The following is a 12,601-nucleotide window of genomic DNA, read 5'->3' as shown; positions in this document are numbered from 1 at the left end:
GTAAATAATGTGGTGGATAATAGAAATGCTGGGTGAATGTAGGGGGGAAAGCAGGTACTCCTACATGCTGTGGTTAATAAAGTAATGGTAGCATCAGTTGAAGGGCTGAACTATGTAAGAAGCTGTGTGCGTATAATTAAAGGTTCTGGCTTTGGGGAAACAAAGGCAGTATAAATGTTTTTGCTCATATTTTATCACACTTCAAATTTTGTGTAGTTGTGAGCATGCCTGCACAGAACAGTACAGCATGTCATTTCATGTCAAGTGACAATTTAGATCTAACAACAAGCTAAATATACTATATGGACTAAAGTATTGGGACACCTACCCATTACATCTACAGGAGCTTTTATGACATGTTCTTTCTAAATCCATCCTGGTCTCCCCTCCCCAGGTTTGGAACTCTGCAGGATTCTCAGCAGAGAATCCTGAGGTGTGTAAGAGGTGTGTCCCAATACTTTTGTCCATATAGTGTAGCTAATATACAGTATAAGTTCAGTCATGAGATCTATTCAATCTAACGTTGGATACTTGTGTGTGTGAACAGCCCAGTAAACCATTTTATATCAGTTCTTAGTTCTGCTGATGAGTTACCTAAGCTAATTAGCAAGCAAGGTAACTTCAAGGTCAACAAATGAACATAAAAGCCAATAAAATTGTGACAAAATGATGACAAACTGAATGACATTTCATGGCCATGACAGGCCTCTTATGCACTTGCCGCAAAACTCTTGAGTGGTTAGGTAAGAGGAAGTCTTGTAAAGTAAGCCCACACTACGGGAATTTACTTTAACCATGTCATTTTTGTCAATGTAAGAGGATATACTTAAACCCATTCACAGAGAACACCTCACTGAAGCTAACTGATACAAAGAAAACCAGAAAGTGTTGCAGAAGGAGGTTTCTGACGAGTGACCACAATACAGTCCTCATATCAGCTGCTGTCTGCTGAAGTCCTGACAGCAGCCGTTTGTTATTGAAAAATCAGACTTGACGTGGCACCTGAAAGCAGCGGGCTCAGCACAGTAGCAGCCTTTAGACGTGTGAGCTTGTTTCCTTTCGCCTTTGTAGTGTCGGCTTGCCCCCTCTGATCCTGCCCTCTCTGTGTATCTCTCCCCGTTTCCTTCACACACACTTTTTACACACTTGACAAGCAGCTGCAGAACTGCCACAGCAAAGAAATAAAAAATGACAGAGGGACTGAAAATGACTGGATGTCTCGCAGCTCATGACATTCTTTAATAAACTGCTCATTCACATCTAAAATAATTAGCACTCTGTAACTGTTGCCTTTTAATTACGATGCAGTGTCTTCAGCTATAGCTTGTTAGTGCCCAACGCCTGCCAAAATAGTCAGGATTCTCTTAGAGGCAGCAGAGGGTGGGTTTAGATCCTTATCCTGCTGCTATGGTTCAGCTGGAAAAAATGAATAAACTTCTCATGGTGTTTATGGAAGACACAGGCCTAATTCTCTAGTGAGTAAATTTGCTAGTTATCAGCTAGCAGCTAATACATACAAGGCAGTACAACATCTAATCTTATAGAGAGTGACTTAAACCAAACACATATTGGCTTTTGCTTAATAATATAGAACATATTTAAGCCAGATTAACAATTTATATTTTACATACAAGCAGCCCATATGTCCCTTCTTAAGAATGAATGCACATACACATGTGTAGGCACAGAATATACAACATCTGATTTCATGTCAATACGACCTAGTGTCAATTCAGCTAGTACATAAGACTAACAACATGCACAATGTACTACATGGACAAAAGTATTGGTGCCCTTAAACTTTACAGCTACAGAAGCTTTTATGATATCCCATTCTAAATCCATCCTGTCCCCCTTCACAGCTCTAACAGCAGGTTTAGAACTATGCAGTCAGCAGAGTGTTGGTTCCTTTTAAGCCCTATGCTCCTGAGCACTCAGCGATCCAACTGAGAAACTTTACATGGTCTAACACTTTGTGGCTGTGGTTCCTAAATGCTTATACTTTTCAATACCACCATTCAGAGTTGATGGTGGAATATCTAGGAGGGAAGAAATTTCACTAAGTGACTTGTTGCAATGGTGGCATGCTATTACAGTACCATGCTGGAAAAAATGAACACATTTCTCATGGTGTTTATGGAAGACACAGGCCTAATACTCTAGTGAGTACATTTGTTATCAGCTAGCAGCTCACACATACAAAGCAGTATAACTTCTAATCTTTTATACGTAAGGGGGAGTGGATTAAACCAATCACATTTTGGCTTTGGCTTTATAATTAGAAACATAAATCTCTACATGTATGGCAGCCATTGCATTTCAGGCATTACAACAAAAAGAGCCTGCCAAGACATGAATTTCCAAGAATTTCTGTTTTGGCAAGTTTATTTCACCATAGTGTTTTTTTTTTTTTAAATAATAACTTCTTTGCATTATAATTATTATAATATGTTATTATATGAGCAGTTGTTTTTAAGCAGTTGTCATTTCTGCAAGTAAATGCTGTAAATAGCAATATATAATTTTATTTGGAATTTACGGGAAATGTTGTCAATGGTTTATGAAATATAATGCAAATGTTAATTTCACTAAACACACTGCCTATAAATAGTAAAACCAGAGAAACTGATAATGTAGGGTGGTCTCTTAATTTTTTCCGGAGCTGTATTTAAGCCAGTTTTTTTTTTATATATATATAAGAGCAGCCTATACATCTGTCTTACGAATGAAATGGAAATGTTTCCAGTTTCTACTGATTATGAGCAACTCAAAAGCAAGCCACAATCCCCACATGCCATTTAGTTGCATGGTTACCAAAAAGTCTTGATTGAACAGACAAACTTTTCAGCCTAATTATATTATAAATATCTGTGTCAAAGTAAATATGATAAGTGAACAGAAACTGTGTTTTACATGACAAATTTGTTTAGACTACAAAACTAGAACAGGAAACATCAGAATCTATGCATTAAGGGGAAAAAAGTAGTTTTTATAGTTGACTTGGAGAGCTGGACTTATTGTTTTCTTGGAGGCTTCATTGTAACACTGCATTAAAGATGCCCTAGAAGGTCAGACTGTATTTCCCTTGGCATAGATGAATAATGAGAGTTCAGTGAACCTCATACACTGTTATTTCCTCCTATTACAAAAACAAAAATCTGGCATAACCAAAGCAGAGCTGTAAAACAGACCACTTGTTAAATGTATACCTCCTCAATTTACATATCCAGTCCACTAGTGAAAGCTCTAGTCAAAGCTGGTGAAACGGTCAAACAAGCTGACTCTAGTTATGGGAATATTAGTTGTGAACTAGGCCTTGTGACCGCGGCTTTGCTTGTGCCAGTGTCCGCAGAAGGGGAGCTCAAACTCGACACAATGAAGTGAAAACCGTGGGGACCAAACAGGGATTCGCTAGGCTAAAGGCTAATGCTAACTGACCCTAGTTTTGCCATATTTTCTCTCCCTGCTCAACTCTTACGAAAACAAATTGGATGACCTCAGCTAAATACTAAATTGGAGCTAAACACCCATCAGCAGGCAAAGTACCGGCTTATATGTTTTACTGGTAAGGGTTGCAAATAGGCCTGTCAAACGGTATCTGAGCATGTTTTCAACGTCACACACTTTCTCTTTACACATCAAAGAACAACTAAAAGTACTCAATAAATACATTGTTTGATACCTTTAAAACCTTAAAACCAACACCGCCATGTGGAGGCTACACTGTAGGTCTGTCTGTGAGTTACTTACATGCTTTAAATTGAGCTTTTTCACAGTGATCAACAGGAAGATTGAAATCTAAGCAATCACAAAACAGTTAGAAAAAAGATACTTTAATACAAAAAAATGGTGAATGTTAAAACTATTTGTTCAACAGCTGTCAGTTCATTAAAGACGCCCCTTATGGGGACACAAGTGTAAAAAGTGTAAAAAAAAGGTTCTATTTTGACCTTAACTACTGATAACTACATTTTACCCTGTGTTAGAATGCGCCCCACGTTCCCATGCTGTCTTCATGCTTACTTCCATGTTATATGACTGAAGATGTTGAAGCATTCTAGCATCAAAAGTGAGTAAGGTTATTTGAGGCACCTTTTGTACAATTCCCTCCAGCACATAATCTACAAATTTGCAAATGAAAACATAACACACTGTACACACATTTCCCCCTCAATACAAACAAGACATACACAGTGACCTACAGCATGTAATGTAAGATGTCATACAGTGTACCAGTGTGTCACTCTTTTTCTGTATTTCTGGTATTGTACTGGTCTACTATGGAATACATACTCTAAAAATCCTGCTTAGTCCCCAAATATTGATATTAATAACCACAATAATGCACTGATTTGGATCTCATGCCGCTAAATAAACACATTAATTTATACTGCGCTGAATTAACTATACACACACATACATTACATCAATACACAGCAGTTCAATGCACTTGCAGAACCATAAAACAGGTAACTCCATTTAACTTAATCATGTGAACTGGTATGTCAGGCTGTAAGGCTGATTGAATCCAGTAACCACACACAGTTGGAAACTGTCTGAACAACACTAATGACTATATGTCCATTCTTCATATGCAGTTACATGACATGATTAATCAGAATGACAAACTTTAATGTGAAACCTCCACTGAGATGGTGAATTCTAAATTGGGGCAAATGTAATGGAAACTGAAGATAATCTAATCCCTAATGGCAACATTGTTGGCTGCCAAAAAACTCACTGTATCACAGCTGGGGGTTCAGTCCCAGCCCCAGGAAGCCAGACACACTCGATTTCGAAAATATCCAGAATACTACCCTAAAATATGTAACACAGAGTGTTATAATATTCTTGCTCATGAATGTTTTTTTTCTTGTTTCAATTATATTCATATCCAATTCCCACCCACTATCTAGGCCCCCATCACACAATGCTAGGGGAGAGGGAGAAAGGTGGCATATGCTTCCTCAGAGTCACATGAAGTCAGCCAACCACATCTTTTTGACCTGAGCCAAACATACTTGAAAGTGAACACTAATGTTGCATTTGCATGCTAGTTGGAACATCCTACTTCCCACTTGTGAAGTCGGAATAACAAACATGTCATGTTCAAGTGCTTTGCTGTCGGAGCGACATCAAAAATGGCGAAAGCAATGAGCTAATTTAATGGTCATAACTTGCCCCGGGCTAGAAGAGCAGTCAATTTGCTACGGATAGAATGATTACCCAGAGACTACACACTGCATAGAGATTAAAGTAATGAGCACAAACAACCATTAACTGTGGCTGCACTGTTAAAAATAAAGAATTATGTACCATCCAATATTTTAGTCTTCTTCTCCACAATGCTGAAAGGTTAAACTGTCACCAGTTAACTCGGGTATCAAAACTCTGTTAATTTTATTTCCCACTAAAAATTACGACTTGAGGGGAGATCATGTGTAAGTTCCAAGTTGGGGACTCGTATTTACCATAATATTTATAGCACGTGAACGCAGCACAACCTCCAGTTCTGTTACTGGAACATTCTGTTAGAATCATGCTAAGTGATGGGGGGAGAGGGAGGACCTACCCAACTAGAGACAGCAAGGCTAATTGTGCTCTCTGGGACTACTGGCCATGGATTGAATCACCAGAGACCGAACCAATGGCAGCTCCTGAGTGCTGGCCTTTTCTATTAAATCTTTAATAAAATTGAGAACAAATTGCGTACACAAATATGAATAATTCAATGTAATGTTTACACTTACTTACATAACAACATGAGAAAAATCATGTCTTGGGCCAGTTTTCAGTATTTAACACACACTGCTTAAAAAAAAAGCAAAGCAAACGAAAAAAAAAAACATCAGCTTCTTGCTCTGGAAAAGAACTGGCACATCACTAGTACACTGAATTTCCATACCGTCACTCTAAGTAAGTTATTGCGATTATTTTGGAGCAGCTGTTAGCCTGCTTGACGTACTACACAAATAATGTGCTAGCAATTCTTTAAACAACATAAAACAATTCACGAGCATGCAACCCACTTTAGATTTACAGCCCACTTTCGCATGGATTAATGCTAGGCCTAATGAAAAATAATCGGGAGGTATTTAGCGTGCTGGATAATCCTCCTGTAACAGTGATATGACTGCAGGGAGAGGAAGAGGAGGCCAGGGCTGCCCAGCGCTTTGTGGAAAATGTGTCGTCCCAGATGGACTGCCTATCCCTATCTAAGAAGCAGAGGGAGAGAAATGTTGGCCGTTGGCACTCATGGCAACTGAGACTGTCAGAGGAGGGTTTTAGCTATCATTTGCGGCATTAATGTCCCCACAGAGCGTGTGTCAAAATTTCTGCAGCGCAAATAAGGATCAAGCATTAATTCGTTTACAGCATTAATGTTCCCACAGAGCTTGTGTCAACATTTCGGCAGGGCAATTAAATGTCATGGAAAACTTTGAATTGGAATTGGAATTTTCCATGCTTTTTTTAAAGATGTATTTTAAAGTCATGAAAAAGCAAAAAGAAGACACCGTTTACACATAACACATGACTTATTATGCAGCAATCTAACACTGACGGGCATGTTTCTATAGTTAACAGGCTACAATAAATGACTTTTGACTTAAGAATGAACATGGAGAATGTACTGTTCCGCCTGGCCTGTACATATTGTTGCAGTAAATTAACAAGCATTTTTTAGGCCCGTCATCCCTGGAAATGCAGGTGTTACAGATTTAGCACTGGCAATTTTCCTACAAGCCTAAAATAATCCTCAAAAACTAGCAAACACCTAACTAGTTCGCAGCACTCTTTACCAATCACCTTTAACATTAAAATCACCTGCCTAAGACTGTGTAGGTCCACCAAAACAGACTCATCGAGGCATGGACTTCACAGGACCCTCACTAGGCGTCCTGTCGTATCTGGCACCAAGATGTTAGCAGCAGATCTTTAAAGTCTGGTCAATTCTAATCTAACCACTTACCTAACAACCACCTGGGATAACACAGAAACCACACAGCAACACTCTAGCAAACACCTGGAGCACCACCGCAAGCAGCCAGCAACACCATGGCAGCTAGTAGAGAGCCCATACCATTGATCTGGAAAGTCTCAGAACACCTAGCAAACACATACAAAAAAGTTTAATTTTCAGCTGAAATATTGTTTGTCTGTATATTGCCAAGCTAATGACACACTTCATTCAATTAAGACAGATCTATTATCTCTCTATCTACTATCCTCTTGAGACCCTGCGTCCTCATATGAGGACACTGCATTTCTGCTTCTCTGCACCATGATACTTAATTTATTTTTTTCATTTTGACCATTTGGCCTCATTTTAGGAAATTGTTCTTTCGCAAAAACAACTTTCTGTACAAAAATAATTTTAGTTTTTATTAAATATGAGAAATTAAAAATGCACACCAAGCAAAAGTCTGGGTCTCAGAAGGTCATAGTAAATGTTTGGGCATGTTTTCTAGTAGCTGAATGGGTTGTGTGTCAATGCATAAATCGAGAAAAATCAGTCATAAGCATAACTGACGTAGTGTGATAAAATTACATTGCTTCACCACCCTGTGTTAAACTACTCCCATCCAAACAGTATTTTGAGGGGCGGTAACTAACGAATGGAAACGAAAATGTAAAAAAATAGCTGTATTAAATGTACTTTCACATGTGAACCTCAAAAAAAGCAGCTTATTAAAAAGCATCCAAAAATGGCCCATATTCTCATCCATAATCTAATTTATTTAAAAATGAAATTTAACGCTTTCAACAACAAACGCTGCAACAAAAGCAGCTTTACAAGGATCGGGGTTCAAGCCCAAATGCAAAAGCAAATGGCAACAGTATCCTATGCCCTACAGTTCTGGCTTAGGGGCAGCAAGGTTAGCACAGAGCCATGCACAGTACAAACACTGCTCATTTGCAAGTCAACCTGAGGAGAGTCAAGCTTTTCCTGTCAACCCCTGATCCACAAAGAAAGATAAACCTGACCAACAGTTTCAACACAGGCTGCACTCAGTATCAGCCACAATCATGAGAATATTGTGAGAGTTGACCTGATGATAAAAAGCATGAGTGCATTTATACTAAGCGAAGAATAAACACTATTTTTTGTGGTGTCTCTGTGGAACATACAACAGACATGTTTCATAATTTGGGGATAAGTGTGTTCGTTCACTTTGTGCACTGTTTCAGCATCTCTCCCTTTGGGAACAGACCATATGGTCATATAAAACAGAGCTTTAATAAAGTCCTGTCCGAAATGTCCCGTAAGATATTAGATTACTGGATAATGCAAGTGCAACCGCGTATATGGTTACATGCATGCCTATACATTTAACATTGTGCGTATCTCACATTTGGTCCAATTTCAGTGTGGCTTTCACACAATGTTCAGCACACTTTGCAACTGCTGCATTCCCAACATGTTTACAGGGCAGAACATCTTCATTTTCTGGTGACTGGATGGCTACTACAATAGCACATTGTCCATAGTGTCTCATAAAGGGGTTTGTTGCCAAGATAGGTTAGCAATAGTGGAGCTTCCCAAGTTATTTGTGGAATTTCAAGACATGTTTCGATATGGTTTGCTGGTTACCATAACCCAGTGTTGTCAGTATTTGTAATCATTGCTGGATAACTTGAAGAACGTACCAGAATAAGATCACATGTGCAAGAAAACATTCTCCACCGGTTCAGTTTTGGTGAGCAGAACTGCAGAATGAAATGTTTAGGAGTAAATGTTTGGAGAAAAAATGGATTTTTGTGCACTGCACCCTTACAATGTGTTCTTGAATAAGGCAACGGCTCTATGTGGTACCATAACAACTCAAAGGGTTCTTCTAAGGTTGTTTATAGCACTGAAAAGGAGTACCAGGTGTAACGTTAAATAAACATTTTTTCAAACATACTGAAATCGTCATTTTTTTTTCTCCTGAGGGGCAACAATAATATTTGTGGTGAGCTGAGAGCCAAAATGACATACCGCACAGTTAAACAGGGCAGATGGGTTGCAATTCATTAGTTTTGTGTTTTCGTACGTCACCATGGAGTAACTTGGAGAAACTTGGGGCATATCTGCTTTCATACTATCAACAAACTTGCCACAGCTTCCTTATACAAAGTCACTGGCCTTGCCTTTAAGCCTTTCAGAACACAAGAAAATACAATACAGGTCCAAATGTTTCTGATGAATGCATTCAGCTACTTGCTGACACAGGTCTGCAAATGCACACACACACACACACATAGCTTGTAGAACAGGACTCTCTAAAGCAGATAAACATGAACCTGTTGGCACCATGCCTAACGCCAGGCATGGGCTAGAGGGATATGACATTACCAGCATTGAGCTGTGGAGCAAAGAAACTGGAATGATGATGCTCTGTCCGGTATTTTTGGGATGATTCAGGAATGAGTTGGGGTGGTGATGCTGACCCCAACGTGCTGACCTCACTAAGGCTCTTGATGCTGAATGCAATTAAATTCTTACAGCAATGCTCAAAAATCTAGCAGAAGGCCTTCCCTGGACAGTAGAGACGGTTACTCCAACAAAAGCAGGACACATTTTATTTAATAATTTGAGCAGGTGAGCACCTTATAATGTTTCATTATGTAATGTATATTTTTCACCTGATAATTATATTTATAAGCAATTTGCGTGGGCCTTAACTGTCTATAGGCTCAGTAAAATACTAATATCAGACTAAAAAGCAAAAGCAGTGATTATATTACAGGTAACAGGTTTGTATATTAGTGATATGTTTGATTAACCATTTCCAAACTTCAACTTATGGCAGCCCAGTATTGCTTGTAGTTATTATCCAATACCTTGTTTGTCTAATCAATGTCTAACTATCTCAGATCAGATGTGCTGGTGACAGAACGTAACAAACCCATGTATTGGCGCAGAGCTTCCATGAAAAACCTGGAACCAAACCGAGCTCATAATCAGGTTAGTTGTCACGTCTTACTGTATTTTTTTTTTTTATCTTTATAATGATGTTTGGTGTTTGCACAAGCCAACACATGTTTTTTTTAAGGTAGCTACAATGCTTAGGTGTCTAAAACGTTTGCACAGACTTGTATTATTGTAAATGTTGCTTTGCCTGTGTTGCAGTCAGTGTGTGGTGTCACAGACTTCATCTTTTTATAAGCTTAGAGGTATCTTTGAACTATTGGTCTATTCTAACCAGCTGAGGTTTTTCTTGGGTAATAGCAAAGCACTTTGTAAGTCGCTCTGGATAAGAGCGTCTGCTAAATGCCTTAAATGTAAATGTAAATGTATAACATGACACTGTATGTGTTGTTACACCTGCGTCAAAGAAAAACATGTCTAGCCATGCAAACTTTCAAGGAACTTCTTCTAGGCAACAGACAAAAGGCCTTGTCCAACACGTTCTAAAAACCAGTGTGAGCAAAATGAGTTAACCCATTCACGTCCAACAAATACATTAAGCATAAAAAGGTCAAATGCCGAAGACCAGGTTCTGAGTGGTGCATTTTTTTCCAGTTATGTCCTGGATGAACAGCTAACATCACTTAATACGTAATACAACAAAGTAGGTGATTTTGAATTCAGTTCTTAGCCTCTGATAGTTTGATCAACTTGAAATATTCTGAACCACTTATGGGCCAAAATAAGTTGAACATTAAAAATATGGACATTAACGGGTTAATATGAGACTTCAGTGACAAATATAAGATACCTACATGTCCAACTTATTTACTAGTCGTTAAAAGCGTGTGTAAGAAACGTATGTGCTCACTGTTCAAGGTCAAATGTGTGATCTACTTTGACAAACCCAGATCGGAAAAGCGGACATTGCTGTCTGCAGTTAGCCACTATCCCTAACTACAGGCGCGCCACTGCCAAACGCGTCCTGTTTTAACCCACCCGTATTCCGACAAATCTCGCCTACCTGCGCTCTGATTGGCTAATCATATTAAACCACTTGGGCTTCGATTGGCGAATTGTTTTTTTGGTATGAATGATTAACCAATCATAACAGAGGAGGCGGGATTCGTATGAAAACCGGTGGGGAAAAAAACAACGCTGTCCAAACACCTTGTTTCAAACCCAGTGCCACTCGTTCTCCACCACAACGGTCATGACCCGGTTCCCGGCAGCGCCCCGAGGGTTTGTAGTGGTTTCCTTTTTTACTGTATTTAAGAGGTCATTTGGTTGTGGTTACAGAGCTAGACCACTACTGAAAGTACCCTCAGCGTGGTCAGCAGAAAACGGGCGTAAAGCTGTCAGAAAGTGGCGAAACGGTTGATCCTACAGACTAACGTTAGCTAGGGATTCAGATCCACTCAACTGACGTTTGAAAATGAGCGGCTGAAGCTGGACCGATCGCCGTTCACTCTCAGCAGTAAAAGGCTGTCTGTCAGTGAGAGAAATCGCGCTACTGAGACTGAAGACACTGAGACAAAACTTCACTCGTCTCCCTCTTGTGAAATAGGTGTGAAATGTTACAAAAAAAAATCTCGGAATGAAGGAGTTGTAGCTAGTGCCAGCTTACCGAGCACGAGAGCCAAACTGTGAAGAGAAGATAGTGAAGGCGATGCATGTCTCAACGCTAGTTCTCCTGAACTGCTCCTGGTCCCACATGAACTCAGTAACGTTAAATGATGTTAATTCCAACGCGTGTATCAAGAAAGTGGGTCATTTTAGCTAAATGACAGAAAAGAAACCCAAAAAGTATCCGTGAAGAAAAGAGCGTCCTCGGGAGTAACCCTTCGGTGTTGGTATGAGGGAGCTTGGCTGTCAACTGAGAGAGAGGACAGTTGATTCAGGGGGGAACTGCTGGAGCTGCTCCTCCTCTCGTTAGCGAGGCAGTGGAGGAGAGCTTACAACTGTTCCTCTCACCAAATACAGTAAGCGCCAGCCTACACCCAGGAGGAGAAGACTGAAAATGGCCTCAAATTAGACCCAGAGCAATAAACCACTGCGATTTGATCTTCCATACTTATGTTAATATTTTATATTAGAACTGTATCTATATATATATATGAACTGTAGCTATATGAAATTGTCCTGGCTCAAAAATACACACGGCATTTATAGGACATATGGTTTATATATAGAGCTCATGAAAATCAACAGCCATTGCTCAGAGTGCTGTAGGCTACAAACAAGAAAAGGAAACAATGCACCTTAAATAAAATAAAATAAAAGATCATACCAAAAACTAGAAGATAACATATGAAAAAGAAAGGAGTATGGAAAGGTAAAAAAACAAACAAAAAAAACAAAACAAGAAGACGCCTAGAAATCGCCCACCTAGACATCATAAACACCCTTAGATGCAAAGACTGTGGCTCTAAACAGAAATTACACAAATTTTACAACATTACAACTGTAACGGTCATTTCGATTTGGTGCAAAATGCTCTGTTCTAAAGAGGTCAGAATCATTCAAGATGCTGGGGATGGGCAGATATACGCAGATATCAGAGAAGTTCTCCTAATTCTTCTAAACACTCTCTCACAGACAGCCTTCGCCTAAATTAGTTATAAATAAGCTGCCAAAGACATTGATTTATGATAGTTCTGAAAATATTTAGGTCTAAATGTTATTTCTGAAAGTACAGTGAAGAGGTAC

General features: G+C 39.2%; 1 protein-coding gene across 1 annotated transcript in view; it reads right to left on the bottom strand.

Annotated features, from left to right (window-relative positions):
* vipr2 (vasoactive intestinal peptide receptor 2) overlaps positions 1-11,818 on the bottom strand; it is a 53,035-nt gene extending 41,217 nt beyond the window's left edge. The window contains exon 1 of the mRNA XM_072690736.1: positions 11,520-11,818. Coding sequence (XP_072546837.1) covers positions 11,520-11,567 — 48 coding nt within the window. The 5' untranslated portion in view covers positions 11,568-11,818. The remainder of the gene's footprint in view (positions 1-11,519) is intronic.
* Positions 11,819-12,601: the final 783 nt, after the last annotated feature.

Source organism: Salminus brasiliensis, chromosome 1, assembly GCF_030463535.1.
Source record: "Salminus brasiliensis chromosome 1, fSalBra1.hap2, whole genome shotgun sequence".
NCBI classification, from domain to species: domain Eukaryota; kingdom Metazoa; phylum Chordata; class Actinopteri; order Characiformes; family Bryconidae; genus Salminus; species Salminus brasiliensis.
This window is presented reverse-complemented; position numbering and strand designations above follow the sequence as displayed.